Consider the following 14252-nt stretch of genomic DNA (forward strand, 5'->3'; position numbering starts at 1 on the left):
AGTTTACTCCTTACGATACTTGCCCTGTAAGAGAAGGTATCCACCAGAGCAGGCTACTCCCTCACCAGCTGTTGGTTAAGCCTGTCCCTGAGGGGAGACTGGACCCGCTCTTGCCTGAAGGCGGGGTTCCTGAAATTCCTGGATTACCGGTTACCGGGGGGCTTGACATTTGGTATGCGTAGTCAGACCAGACTTCCACAGTCACATTTACATGAAGTCGGATATTCCATGTTGGGTTTTTATTTTGTCTGTGACAGGTGTTATTACTTACTGTCAGAATCCAACAATAAGGGCTTGTGTTTTGTGCTTTTTGGAGTACGTAAGAGTGCGGGCTCTAGCAACAAATATTCAAATTTAGGTCACACAGAGCCGTTATGGTTAAAAAAAAAAAAAGTTTGTATTTACTCTGGAATTTATCTGCATACCTGTTTTTTTGTTTTTGAAATGTGATTTTTCTTTTTTCTGTCCATAAAGTCTGTTAACTCATTTTGAGAAGGCATGAAGGCCAGACCACTTGGAATTGCTTGCTGCATGAATCTAAGATTTCCTTTATTTATCTTTGTGACAGACACATTTGTAAGAACACTAAATGACTCACGAGGTCAAGCCTTTTAAGGATGTTTGAGGTCTGACTTTTTAAGGTGGTTGTTATAGTAAACAGTTTTTTAAAAAATCTTTATTTTTTTTATCATCACAAAATTGGATAAATACAGAAGAGTAAAAAGGGAGACGCGTAGCTCCCTTTCTGCCTACCCCAGTCCTGTTTCCTTACGCTTCCTAAACACTGTTAATGATTCATTGTGTGTCCTCTCAGGGTTTTCTTTGTTAGTACAGTCATTTTTTTAAAAAAGACAGTGGGATCATACCTTTTTTTTTTTTTTTTTTTTTTTTATGAGACCGAGGGAGAGACTCTTAAGCAGGCTCCAAGATGGGGGGGCCTCAATCCCATGACCCTGAGATCATGACCTGAGCTGAAGTCAAGAGTTGGATGCATAACTCCTGGATTGAGCCACCCAGGTGCCCCCCATACTATTTTCTTTAAGTAAACTTTTTTTTACCTGACAGATTGTGGACGCATTTCTAGTATATGCACATCTAAGTCATTCTTTTCAGTGATCACGTAGTATTCTTAGATGGGTTATGCCACTTGTTCCCTTACTCTGTTGGTTGCAGTTCTCAGTTTGTTTTTTTCGTGTTTTGCTTTATTTGCTCTATTTGCTTAATTTCTTGCTTTTTATTTTTAAAAAAATCTGAAAATCTGAAAACTTCACTTTCTGCAAAGTTGAAAACATAGTTCACTAATCACTTATATACATTTTGCACATTTGCTTTCTTTTGCTATAAAAATGTGCATGTGTGTTATACGAAATACGTTTTTTGAGCCATTTGGAAACAAGTTGCAGACATTATGATATTTTAGCCCTAAATACTTCTGAAATGTTTTTCTTAAAAGCGGGGACTTTGGAGCTCCTGGGTGGCTCCAAGAATAAGCGTCCAATTCTTGGTTTTGGCTCAGGTCATGGTCTCATAGTTCGTGGGCTTGAGCCCCAGCACAGAGCCTGCTTCAGGTCCTCTGTTTCCCTCTCTCTCTGACCCTCCCCTTCTCACGTGTGCGCTCTCTCTCTCTCTCTCTCTCTCTCTCTCTCTCTCAAAAATGAACAAACATTTAAAAACAAAACCCAAGGACTCTCTCCTATAAATCATATTACTGTTATCATCCCTAAGAAATTTAAATTGATACAATAATGTTACATATTAAATACTTAATGCTGATACAGTATTCAGATATCCCCAGTTATATACCAAAGTGTCTTTTACAGCTCCTTCCCCATCCACCCTCCCAAGCAAACCAAGGTCCAGACAGGGATCATGCATTGCATTTTGGACTTCTTTTCTTAACCAATCATCCATTTTCTTTTTCTTTCTTTCTTTCTTTTTTTTCTTTCTTTTTTCTTCTTTTTTCTTTCTTTCAATTCTAAAGCAAACTCAGCTTATCATAAAACATTTGACAGTATTAAAAAGGGTATTAAGGTAAAAAGTTAAATTCTTATCTCCCACGAGACTGTGTTAATAAGGCCTTTTTTGGTGTTTGTCTAAAAATACCTGGCAGTAGCTCTTGTGTAAAATTACCACTTTTTGTGTGTTGAGGGTCGTGTGGAGTGCTGGGACCCAAGAACTCGCAGTAGAGTCGGTCTGCTAGACGGTGCACTGAGTAGCGTCACGGCAGATTCAGAGTAAGTGGGAATTGACGTACTTTTTAAATATCTATTTGCTTATGATTTAAACGCATGTGTCAATACCAGGTTAAAATCAGTAAAGGATGAAATTCTTCAGACTCATGTCTAAGGTTGTAGTTTTGTGACTATTTTATGTAAAAATCCTTCTCTTGGAAAAGTTCACTAAGTGGGAAAGCCAGACAGAATTCCTTTCTCAGGTGCTACATAGAATGTCTTTTTTGTTAGTTGCTGTGGAATTGTATTAAAATTGATGCACGGGAGGAATTTGTATTTCCAATTCTTTAGGGTCTAGTGATAGAACCGGGAGGTTGCCACTCCTGTCAGTAAGTGAAAAGGAAAGATGTACTTTGAGTTCTACCTTGGAGAGAGGCAAGTGTTTCTGAGATTTTCTCGTTCCTGTTTGCCAGTTGCTACATTTATAACAATCAGAAAAGTAACACACTTGGGCGCTAAAAACTTCTAAATGCCTGAATTAAGTAAGAACTATAAGCCCCCTGTCCTTTCTTCACTCACCAGAGAGGTTACTGTTTGGTACATGTTTTCAGACATTTTTCTGAGCTCGCATTAGTATGCAGTCTTATACTCTCTTGGTCAGATTCTTAACATGGGATTATTTGCTATAATCGGTTCAGGAACTTCCTTTCTCTGGGCTCTTGATGTTTGCAGTAATGTAACTTTATTAGCGTTTATTCATTTCAGCTGGTCAAACATTTACCTGTCTGTAGTTGTATCATGTGGGAGGTGGGGTGTTTGATGAGTGGGGTACAGAGAGAACGTGGACCCTCTAAATTACTGCTGATTTTTGTGTCATTTGCGTTTTTCTGGGGGAGAGAAGAATTTATATAGTTGTATCTTTTTAAATTTTTTTTTTATGTTTATTTACTTTTTGAGAGAGAGAAAGTATGGGGAGGGGCAGAGAGAGGGAGACACAGAATCCAAAGCAGGCTCCAGGCTCTGAGCTGTCAGCACAGAGCCCGACATGGGGCTTGAACTCATGAACCTGTGAGATCACGACCTGAGCAGAAGTCAGACGTTTAAGTGAGCCACCCAGGCACCCCTGTATAGTTCCGTCTTTTGAAAAATCAGCTTATGTAAAGCTTGACTTGGAGAAAAGTTAAGAATCACTGATCTGGAAAGACGTCTTTTTCTAATATATTTTCCCTGATATAAGTAAAGAATAAGTTGATTTTTTTTTTTCATCTGTTAATCATGACACTTAAAGGGAGTATAGGAAATTTTTGCCCTCTTGCTGAGTTTTATTAAAGTAATACTAATGAACAACTTCACTGATCACAATATGGAGTATAGTAAAGAATTTTAAAGTGGAAAATTCACTCATTTTATATTCATTTTTTTCTTAGAATCAGACATTTTTGTTGTGAAATATAACACACATACAGAAAATCTCTAAACGTTAACACACAGGTTACTGAATTACTGTGAAGCTCTGTTTGTCAATGGAAGGAACCAACAAAAATGCTTCTCAACATTTCATTATATTGGTATGAAAGAAAACAAATCCAATACCTGCTTATTTTTAGAAAGTAGGGAGTCAGTTGTAAGAGAAAGCTATTTACCCACTCCCTAGGAAGCAGAAAAGTTAATTTTCTTTTGCTCATAAACATTAACTTGTCTTTGAATTAAAATGGAGAGACTTGGTTTCTATTTATAAGCTCTGTCATCGACGATTTCTTCTTAGAAAAGTCATTTGAGGAAACAGGCCAGCGTTCTTTGTATTATGATTATGTCTTAAGGTTGTTTTTGCTTTAAATTTATGACTGTAATAGAAGTGAACATAGAAAATTTAAAGAAGGGATATGAAAAGATAATCTCTCCTGTGGTCTTTAGAAATATTCTTTTTTTTTTTTAAATAGAATATTGATTCACAAATAGTTTTTAGTGGCTTCGTTTGCCCTTGGTGGGGCATTTTTTTTTTTTTAATGTTTGTTTATTTTTGAGACAGAGAGAGAGCATGAACAGGGGAAGGTCAGAGAGGAAGACACAGAATCTGAAGCAGGCTCCAGGCTCTGAGCTGTCAGGACAGGGCCCTATGCGAGGCTTGAACTCATGCTGTGAGATCATGACCTGACCGAAGTTGGACGCTCAACCGACTGAGCCACCCAGGTGCCCCCTGATGCAATGATTTTTTTTAAACATAAGGGTAGAAGTGTGATTTCCCCTTTAGAATTGAAGATTAATAGGGGCATCTATGTGGCCCAGTTGGTTAAGCATCCAGCTTCAGCTCAGGTCATGACCTCCTGGTTCATGAACTTGAGGCCTGCATTGGGCTCTCTGCTGTCTGCATGGAGCCCACTTCGGATCCTCTGTCCCCGTCTCTCTCTGCCCTTCCCCTGCTCTTTCTCTCTCTTAGTAAGTAAATAAAAACTTCCAAAAGAGAGTATTGCAGATTAATAACGACTTTTTACTTGGAAAGTTTGACCATATATATATGAACATGAATATTTTGCCTTTCAGGATAAACAGTTTACCAACAATCTCTGCTTTGAAATTTAATGGAGCCTTGACCATGGCAGTTGGAACATCTACCGGGCAGGTAAACATGTTTAAATTGAGAACTTCGCACTTAACGTTAGTATCTCAGAGACATGTATGTATTCTGGGAAATACTTTCTGTTCACTGTGGGAACAGGAAATGAAGCATTCTTGTTTTGGCCAGAGTGGAGTGGGTTCTCCAGAATCCTCTATTTTAGTACCTTGAGAAATTCTGATTCTGGCCTTCACGGTGGGTCTGAGGGTCTGTCGAGCTGGAGGTACCGTGTGGGTATGCCTCAGGCATTCTCTTGACCGTGGTTTACAACAACATTTTCCAGAGTGTGTGGAACGGAATTCTGTGGTCTACAGAATCTGGAATTCTGCCAGACTCCTGCTCTTGGAGGCTCACAGTGCTTTTCAATATGTGTTGAAGGCTCTGAGATTCCCCTAGACAAGAAATGTGTTTAACAAGTGTGTTTAACGACTTATTTGTACAAGGAACCTTTTTTCTCTCCGAGCACCACTGACCACATCCCAGGCAGTAACACACCTTAGCAGAGCTGGTCTGACAGGGATGGATTGAGCGGCTACCGAGGGTTAATTTCATCCTTTCTTTCTTCCCTTCTTTACTTCAAGGCAGAATTCACACACTTGTAAGTTTGTTCTCCAGAGCGGGTCTGGACCCTGCTTCCAGTGGAGTTCACCTCTGTCATCAGGGTCTACAGAGGATCTGTCACCAGGGACTGGCAGCGAGCTTCCCCAGCCCTCTTGCCTCTAGTGACAAGGCTCAGAAGAGACCTGCCCTGCCTGCCCACTTCCCTCCCCTCCCCTCCCCCAACAGTCCTAACCTTGCCACCCCCATCTGTCGCAGATCTGCCAGGATCGTCTTCACTAAGCCTTTTATTCTTATTTCTGTCAGTTGCTGCGACAGCGCTTGGTACTTAGTAGGCCCTCCGCATATATATTTGGTTCGGTTCCCAAATGGCACAAGTTCTTACAAATTTTCCTTTTTGTTCCTTTCTTAATATAGCTCAGTAGTTCTCAATCTTAGTGTGCCAGAAACTTACTTTCCAGTTAAATCAAACCATGTACTTTGGGCACCTGGGTGGCTCAGTCGGTTGAGCGTCTGACTTCGGCTCAGGTCATGATCTCATGGTTCGTGTGTTTGAGTCCCACGTCGGGCTCTGTGCTGACAGCTCGGAGCCTGGAGCCCGCTTCGGATTCTGTGCCCCCCCCCCCCCGCCCCTCCCCTGCTTGTGCTCTCTCTCTCAAGGATGAATAAACATTAAAAAAAAATTGAACAAAAAAAATGTGTACTCTACAGGTAAACTTAAGAGATTTTTCTAGAGTATTTTTGCTGTCTGACTTTAAAATCTTTGTGTCCTGTGGGGTGCCTGGGTGGCTCAGTCGGTTGAGCGTCCGGCTTCGGCTCAGGTCATGATCTCACGGTTTGTGAGTTTGAGCCCCGTGTCGGGCTCTGTGCTGACAGCTCAGAGCCTGGAGTCTGTTTCGGATTCTGTGTCTCCCTCTCTCTCTGCTCCTCCCCTGCTCGTGCTCTGTTTCTCTCTCTCTCTCTCAAAAATAAGTAAACATTAAAAAAATTAAAAAAAAAAATAAAATCTTTGTGCCCTGAGTAAGTGTTCACTGTGCTCATAAAAAGGTAGTGAAACAAATAGTAGCCATTATTCAAAGTTTACAAAGTTGCTTTTTAAGATAAATATGTTCAATTTGTTGAAACAGAAATAACTTGTTTTCTTTTTTTTTTAGGTTTTATTATATGATCTTCGATCAGATAAGCCATTGCTGGTTAAGGATCACCAGTACGGGCTGCCCATTAAGTCACTTCATTTCCAGGATTCATTAGATTTGATTTTGTCTGCAGACTCACGAATCGTCAAAATGTGGAACAAGAACTCAGTATGTACTTTTTTGTTGACATAGCTTATTAGTGTATTTTCCTGAGGATTTTTTTCTTTCTGTTGCCCGTTTTGAGTTACGTGGGCTCTTGAGAAAGATGCCGAGTCCCTGTTTGGGAGCTTAGCTGGGAGACAGGTACTTCAGCAGAGCTCATGTTCCCACTGAGATAAAGTAGTCCAGGCTGCCTTCTTCCTGCTACGAAGTTTTCCCGGTTTGCTAGAACTGGCATGCCTTTTGCTTGGGTTCGTAAATCACGTTTAAAACCGTGTTTGCTTGGGTAGCGTAAATCACGTTTTAAAAACATCGCCCCATGAGAACCTCCTAGATCCTGAGGCTCTCTCACAGCCTTGGGAAAGTTTTTATGAGCAACTAATTATCTTTCCATGTCAGTGTTATTATGTATTTCAGTTTCATACCTCTTAAAACCAATCTCAAAAGAATTGGCTTTTGGAAATGACCCCTTCACGGTAATTCCTTAGAGTGGTTTTTTAAAAAGCAGTATTTTCTTAAAACTATCTGTTGTTCTTTCCCCTCAGTTCCAAGTAACAGTGAAAAAGTAAAAGTAACAAAAGCCCATATTTCTGGTTTTCGTCTGCCTTGTGCTTTTCGTCTTTCATTTTAAAACTTTGGAGAAACTAGTGAAAGGTTAGTTCGTCTGCAAACTGGGAGAAAATGTATTCAGTATAGCAGTTGCTTTTAAGAGCCCTTTGCGTTTAATTAGTTACAAACTTTCGTGTCTTGAGTCAAAAAGCGTTACTTCCTTTTTATTTTTTTAACTCATTTTTGAGGTGAAGAGGGTTGCAGGGTCCAGAGGCCGCAGCGTTAGCGCCAGAGGACAGGCCCGGCCTGTCCCGGGGGCCCGCGTGTGCCCGACACGGCGGCCCGCGACGCGACCTCATCACCCCTCAGCTACGCCCTGGGGTTCCTGGCCGCTTGGAGCATCACTTCTGTGTCCACTCTTCGTTTGGCTAACTCGCAGAGTATTGACCGTTCCTAGCTCTGTCTCGAATTAGAATTTGGCTTCAGCTTTTCACCGAGCGTGCGGGAGCCGTCCTCCCGGTGCCTTAACTGTCCCCTCTCCTTTGCCCTGGGAGCCTCTGGTAGCGAGTTAATAAACGTGAGAGCTGGCAGACATTTTCAACACCAGCGCTTGAAATTATCCTGCCGTCGTTGCTGCAATAAGTTTTATTTTGGCGTTGTTGTTATGACTAAATACGCCCTCTTGACCAACACCCGGATTACTTGGTTTTGCTTGACTTGCTTTTCCTTATTTATCTTTCTCATCACCTTTTCCCATTCCCATCTTCTCCTCTCTTTTGTTTCTTTTACTTTCCCTCTCTTAATTTAAAATATAGCACGTTCCTCCCCTCTCTCCCATTGAAAATAGAAGTGTGGTAGTCTTTCCTGTGTAAGTAACTCATTGCGTATTTACAGGATTTCATTTTGTAAGTTATCATTTATACCCATTGTCTTCCTTGATCCTCCTCAAGGCCTTATGGTATACAGTTGGCAGAAAGTGTCTTCGTCCTGCCGTGTTGACTCCCTCCCAGTCTTTGGTTTCTTTGAGTACGGCTTTGACTGGGGATTACGAGTTCAACGAGTTTAACTCCAGATTATGAGAGATTTCCTGAGTTGATGCACAACTTTATCTTAAACTTTGCCCATTGCCGCTATGAAAACATTATCTGCGAAACTGTATTTATTTCCTTGGTTAAGTCGCTTTTCCCCCATTCGCCTCAGTTTCTTTGTTTCTAAAGTGAAAGCATTTGATAAATTGATAAAATGAGCTCTCTACCGTAGTTTAAATTCTTTATTTTCAATCAGGTGATTTTATTTCTTTACACAGTACCGTTTACACATAACCACGTGGCTATGTCATACCTCCAGTTTGTTTTCTTTACTCAGCATTGCCAGAAGTTGTCCTCCTTTAACTGTTTTAATAATTCCTTTTTGCCTATTCTTTTAGGGAAAAATATTTACTTCCTTGGAACCAGAACACGACATTAATGATGTCTGCCTCTACCCCGGCTCAGGTATGCGGTATGTAGCGATGGGTCATTCAGTGAGATAAATCTGAGTTGTGCTTTATTGGGTTTTAAACACATTTCATTTCATTTGTTAAGACGGGGTTTGGCTTGGTCAGGACTGTTCTTGGATATTGTATTTACTGGAAGAATCAAGAGCAGGAAGTGGTGTGGATGATTCAGAAAATGGCACTCTCAGTGACTCAGCCCGTAGCCAGCCTAGCTATTAGTAGAAACTGGTAACAATATATAGGTAGGTGGCAGGTGAGATGCTATTTTAGTGTGCTCTTCACCCTTTTATGTGATTAGTAATAGCGTGTGGAAATTGAGGTTAGAAGTTTGAAGAAGGCTGGGATTGCCCGATAACCCACGAGGCTCACGAAGCCAGGGGTTTTGGTATCTTCTGTGTTGTATACTGTTTTGAGGATTACATCGTGGATTTCAAGATTTTACAATACATTTGAGACAAATTGGTAAAGAATTTGGGGGCAGGAAAGAAAATGGGAATAGTTCCCGCTCTCAAGCAGTGTTGCGTTCGGAGCACAGACCCAGCCCATTTTGATAGACGGACACAAGGCAGAGCAGGAGAGACCCGTCATGTGTGTACAAACAGCACTTCGCCAGCGTGTTAGAGAAAGGCTCAGCCAGGGCAACTGGGGAGGGGAGATGCCAGAGGAGATGTTTGTTCAGGTGTGTTTGGAGTGGTGAGTGAGATTCGGTAGGTGGGGCGGCGAGATGAGGCACGTCCCTGGGAGGGAGCAGCGTGAGAACGGCAAGAAGGATAGGCTGTGGCAGATGCTACAGGGTCCCATCGGTGGGGCTCGTTTGGGAAAGCGATGGAGCCTTACGTGCCAGAGCCCTGGTGGCCCTCCTGGGAACCAAGGTGGAGGAGGTCCGGGAGGGATGTGCTGAATGATCTGGGCTCGGTCTGTAGTCGGGACCTGTTCAGATTGTGCTGTCCGTCCTCTAAAAGGTACATCGGTTTTGAACCAAAGTTAGGAGGGGATGCTCTGAGCTGATTGAGAACATAGGAGACAGAGCAGGTTTAGAGAGATTGTTTTCTTTTTTGAACATTTGAATATTATTAGGAGGCGATGGGACAGTGACAGTGTCTGGCAGAGGGTCTCAAACCTGGCCGCTGTCAGTATCACCCAGGGAGCTTTTTAAAAAGGACAGGTTCCTTGGCCCAGTCCCAGACGTACTGAGAGTATCCGGGCGGAGGGCCCAGAAGCGTGTTTCCCAAGTGCTCGTGAGGCCCTGCCCTGCCCCACCACCTTGCAGCGGGAGCCAAGTCAGGTGCACGTAGAAAGTGCCGTCTCAAGAGAAGCAGGTCTGCGGTCGCAAAGTGTGGAGGCCTGTAAACAGAGCGTCTTTCAGAGGTGGGAGTGCGTGAGATCACCATGGGAATGTGTACACAGCAGGACCCGAGTCCGCTTCAGCGGGGATTGAGGAGAAGGAGGTGCCAGCTGAGAAACTTAACAGGAACGGACAGAATGGCAATAAAAGGAGTGACAGATCTCGAAGTAGAGCAGAAGCTAAGGCACAAGCGATCCAGTGGTCCCTGCTCGGCAAGCTTGAGGGCGACTGAGGTTGAGGCGGGAAGGAGAGAACAAGTTCTTAATGCTCCTGTGCTTCCGGGCTCGGTGATGACCACGCGTCATTTAATCTTTCCAGAACCCTGTGTAGTTAGTGGCACACACGTTTTTTTCTTTTTCCTTGTCTGTCTGTCTCACGTCTCAGGAGGTGAGAACTGTTGAGTTACTGGGCCGGAGTTGGTGGCTCAGCTGGCTGTGGCAGGGCCTCGGGTAGAGCCAGCCTTTCCTGGTTCTGGAGCCCATGCCCTTTCTAGTTACGTGCTGCTGTCCCGAGAAGGATGAGGCGCTGTGTGTCTGTGGTCACGGAGAGGGTCTTGTTGCAGTGGTGGGGTGACGTCCAGTGCGGACGAGTTCAGGAATAAATTGCAGATGAGGATGTCGGGGTCCCCGTTAGAGAGTATCAGACGGCCCGAAACCGGGTCTGAGCTGCCCACGAGGAGGAGTAAAGTCAGGTGGCACTGAGGTTGGCACGAGGCTGGTGAGCGGGCGGCTGGGTTAAGGGGTGAGAGGATTTTTTTTTTTTAAATGTTGATTTTATTATTTTTGGAAGAGCAGGAGAGCCCGGGAGGGGCAGAGAGAGAGAGGGAGACAGAGGATCCGAGGCGGGCTCTGCGCTGACAGCAGAGAGCCCGACGTGGGGCTTCAGCTCACGAAGCGTGAGACGGTGACCTGAGCCAAAGTCGGACGCTTAACCCGACTGAGCCACCCTGGTGCCCCTGGGGGGTGAGAGTTTGAAGGGCAGCTAGTGCTGAGAGACGGAAGCTGCATGGTCGCGTGTGGCCGCGTGTGGCCCTTGAGACCTGGCAGGGTGACCGACCTGAACTGAGTGAGGTGTGCTCTGAGCGTAAACTACCCGCCAGGTTTCGAAGACATCGTGGAGACAAATCACGCGAAATAGACCTTTAATTTTTTATGTCAGTTACATATTGAAATGGAAACGTTTGGGGCATACTGGCTTAATAAGATACATTAAAATATGTTTTACCTGTTTTTGAAATAGTTTTTTTAAAATCTGTCTAGTAGAAAATGCGAAATCACACGTGAGCCTCGCATGATATTTCTGTTGCACGGCTCTGGCCCAGACTTGGGGATCTGGCCCAGGGTAGGGCGCAGCTTTGGCGCGAGGGAGCTATGGAAGTCCACCGAGGGCGTGCGGCGTCCGTGTCGTCAGAGGGACTGAGGACCGCCAGCCCGTCTAATGACTCTCGGTCTCCAGTATTGTCTTACTTCCGGTCCATTCCTGCGTTTCCCCACTTGTCCCCCAGATGCCGTTTGTAGCGCCTTGTTTGGAACCAGGCCGTAATCAAGGTTGTGTGTTACGCTGAGCTGGGGCCATCTTTAGTTTCTTTCAGTTCGCAATCGTCGTGTCCCCCCACCCGTCCTTTTTTTGTTTTGTTTTGTTTTGTTTTGTTTTCTTTGATTTTCCCAAGATCAGGGCAGTAGTCGCATAGAATGTCCCTCACCCTGGATTCGTGTGGCTAGCTGTCATAATGTCATTGACCTTGTGCCTCCAGCCCGTGTATTTTATCTCAGAAGTTAAATCTGACTGTGACGCACCGTAGGTGAGATATTGTGGCCACGAGGAATGCTGGGTCCCCTGTGTCAGACCCCTTCCCAGAAGCATCCAGGGCCAGGGAGGGGCAGCGTGGTCCCTGGGTTAAGGTGACCACCGGGTCTCCCCGTTGTGAAATGTACTTTCCTGGGAGGTAAACATTGTAAGAGTGATGTTTCGAACAGAAGGACAGCTTCACAGTCAAATAACTTGTAAGAAGCGAATCAAACACAAAAAGTAGCCAAATGGTTTGTTCCCTGAGCTTTGCAAGCACAGTGAGACCAGGGCCTCGGCTGCCATGGGGGTTGCGTGTGAGTGGGTGTGATTCACGCGCTATGCTGCTCTCCCCTGCTCTGTTCCTCTTCCCTTTGACGCCGCTCTTGATGCCTTATGCTTAATCATCAGGCGCTTAATCATATTTTAGAAAAGCTAAAACGTCCTTCTTTCTTTATCTTCTCACTTACTCATTTTGAAGTAATTAGAGCCGAATCACGGTTACTGTTTTGTAATGTTTTTCTAATACGAAGATTGCTCAGAATATTGAGAAATGGCTCCGCCTTCCTGGCTGCTGTTTTGTTCCTGCTCTTGCTCACTCGGCCGACTCCGGCGTCTCTGCGCCGGGCGCCTGCCCTGCAGGTCGGCTCCGTGACGGCGCGTTGGCGTGGCGCGGCGCCTGTCGGGCTCACGGGTGTCTGAGCCCCGCCGCCGCTGGGACCCGGGATCGCTGGGTTCGAATCGCTGCTACAGAGAAAAGAAGATGGGCTTTCGACTCAGAAAGACTGAATTCAGGCTGAATGATCGTGTAAAGCACCCAGTGTGGTTTCCCCAGCCGCCTTCCAGGCCCCTGCAGACGGCCTTCCCCGTTCAGTGTGCAGTCGCCTTCCCATCTGTGGCAAATGTCCTCTCCCGACATGGGAAAGAGCAGCTCGAGCCATGTGGAAACATCCTGGGTGCCCTGTACGGTAAAATCCCAAGCTCCAGTCACATCCGCGGTTGAGCACATGGAAGAAATGTCCTGGCCTTTCCTCCCTGACACGGTTCTGTTCTCACAGGTGCTCTGCTCTGAGCTGTTCAAGGCGGTGACCGCTGCTGTACGTTTCAGTGCAGATGTTTCTGACGGCGGAGATTGTGTTTTTCCTTTGTGTTTAAATTTCTAATCCGTTTCAGACCGGATACTTTTGGAAAACGTAGTAAAAAGACGTTACAAGGGAAAGGAGCACACATGGGGATCTCCCTGCAGTGTCGCATTACTATACAGCTTTCTGAATTCTTCCTTTCCACTTCTACACTCAGCGCCTGGCCGGGGCCCAGTTTGCAGGGCGGCGCTGGGAGTGGAGTGAGTAGCACTGGCAGAGAGCATCCAGTCTGGTTTTGGAACTCTGGGCTTCAGTGAATCCTTTGGCCTCTGAAGCACGTGCACAGGAGAATCCGAACGTTCACGCTTCCTGGGAGGGGGCTGCTGATCCATCCCATCCTCTTTGGCCGCCCTGTTCGGCCACACAGGACACTGGATACGTCACTCTACAGTGCTGTTTCAGACTGGATGTGTGTTCTTTTGACTCTAGGCACTGTTGAGCTCTTCCTTCTCTTTTAAAATTTTTACTGTCGGGGTGCTTAAGTGGCGCAGTCGGTTAAATGATGTCAGCTCAGGGTATGATCTCGCGGTCCGTGAGTTCGAGCCCCGCGTCGGGCTCTTGCCGACAGCTCAGAGCCTGGAGCCTGCTTCCGATTCTGTGTCTCCCTCCCTCTCTGTCCCTCCCCCGCTCACACTTTGTCTTTGTCTCTCAAAAATGAATAAATGTTTAAAAAAATTTTTTAATTAGTATTGTCATGTTAATAAGCATCACTATAAAGGAAACTTAAAGGAAAAATCATTCATAAGCCCACAGTCTCTTCACGAGTACCATTACAATTTCCATGAGAGAAGCTCTCGTATTAATCTCATGTTTGTATGTTTTCAGTCATTGACCTCATGCTGTGTGTATAGTTGTCTTTTGCTTTTCAGTTGACGTGATATTAACGTTTTTCCTGTTGCTGTATGGTGTTTATATTTGCACTTCTGAAATTTTTATTATTTGACCCCGCAAGAAGCCTTTTCATTTTATCTTAGTTGTTACTGTGGTTTTAGAGTCCTGCTTTTGCACGGGCTTTGGAGTCCGTAGAATATCAGCTACTCTCCTTCCTAGCTATGTGGTGACCTTGAGCAAATTAATTTTGTGAGGCCACACTGTTAATCTGGAAATAAAGTTCTCCTCTCTTGCCCATGATCATCTTAATTTCTGCTGAACTTTCTTTCACTCGTTTGATTTTTTTTTTTCCTTCTTGTTCTTGGGCTTTGTTGAGGTTGCCTGTTTCTCTCGTTCATGATCGGTTTTAGTCCTGACCTTCCCCGGTTTAGTTCGGTGGTAAGTCAGCTGCTATCATTGTCCATATA

General features: G+C 44.6%; 1 protein-coding gene across 1 annotated transcript in view; it reads left to right on the forward strand.

Annotated features, from left to right (window-relative positions):
- NOL10 (nucleolar protein 10) overlaps positions 1-14252 on the forward strand; it is an 89977-nt gene that overhangs the window by 16178 nt on the left and 59547 nt on the right. The window contains exons 9-12 of the mRNA XM_003984501.6: positions 2149-2234; positions 4713-4791; positions 6498-6647; positions 8614-8680. Of these exons, the coding sequence (XP_003984550.2) occupies positions 2149-2234; positions 4713-4791; positions 6498-6647; positions 8614-8680 (382 nt within the window). The remainder of the gene's footprint in view (positions 1-2148; positions 2235-4712; positions 4792-6497; positions 6648-8613; positions 8681-14252) is intronic.

Source organism: Felis catus, chromosome A3 (assembly GCF_018350175.1).
Source record: "Felis catus isolate Fca126 chromosome A3, F.catus_Fca126_mat1.0, whole genome shotgun sequence".
NCBI classification, from domain to species: domain Eukaryota; kingdom Metazoa; phylum Chordata; class Mammalia; order Carnivora; family Felidae; genus Felis; species Felis catus.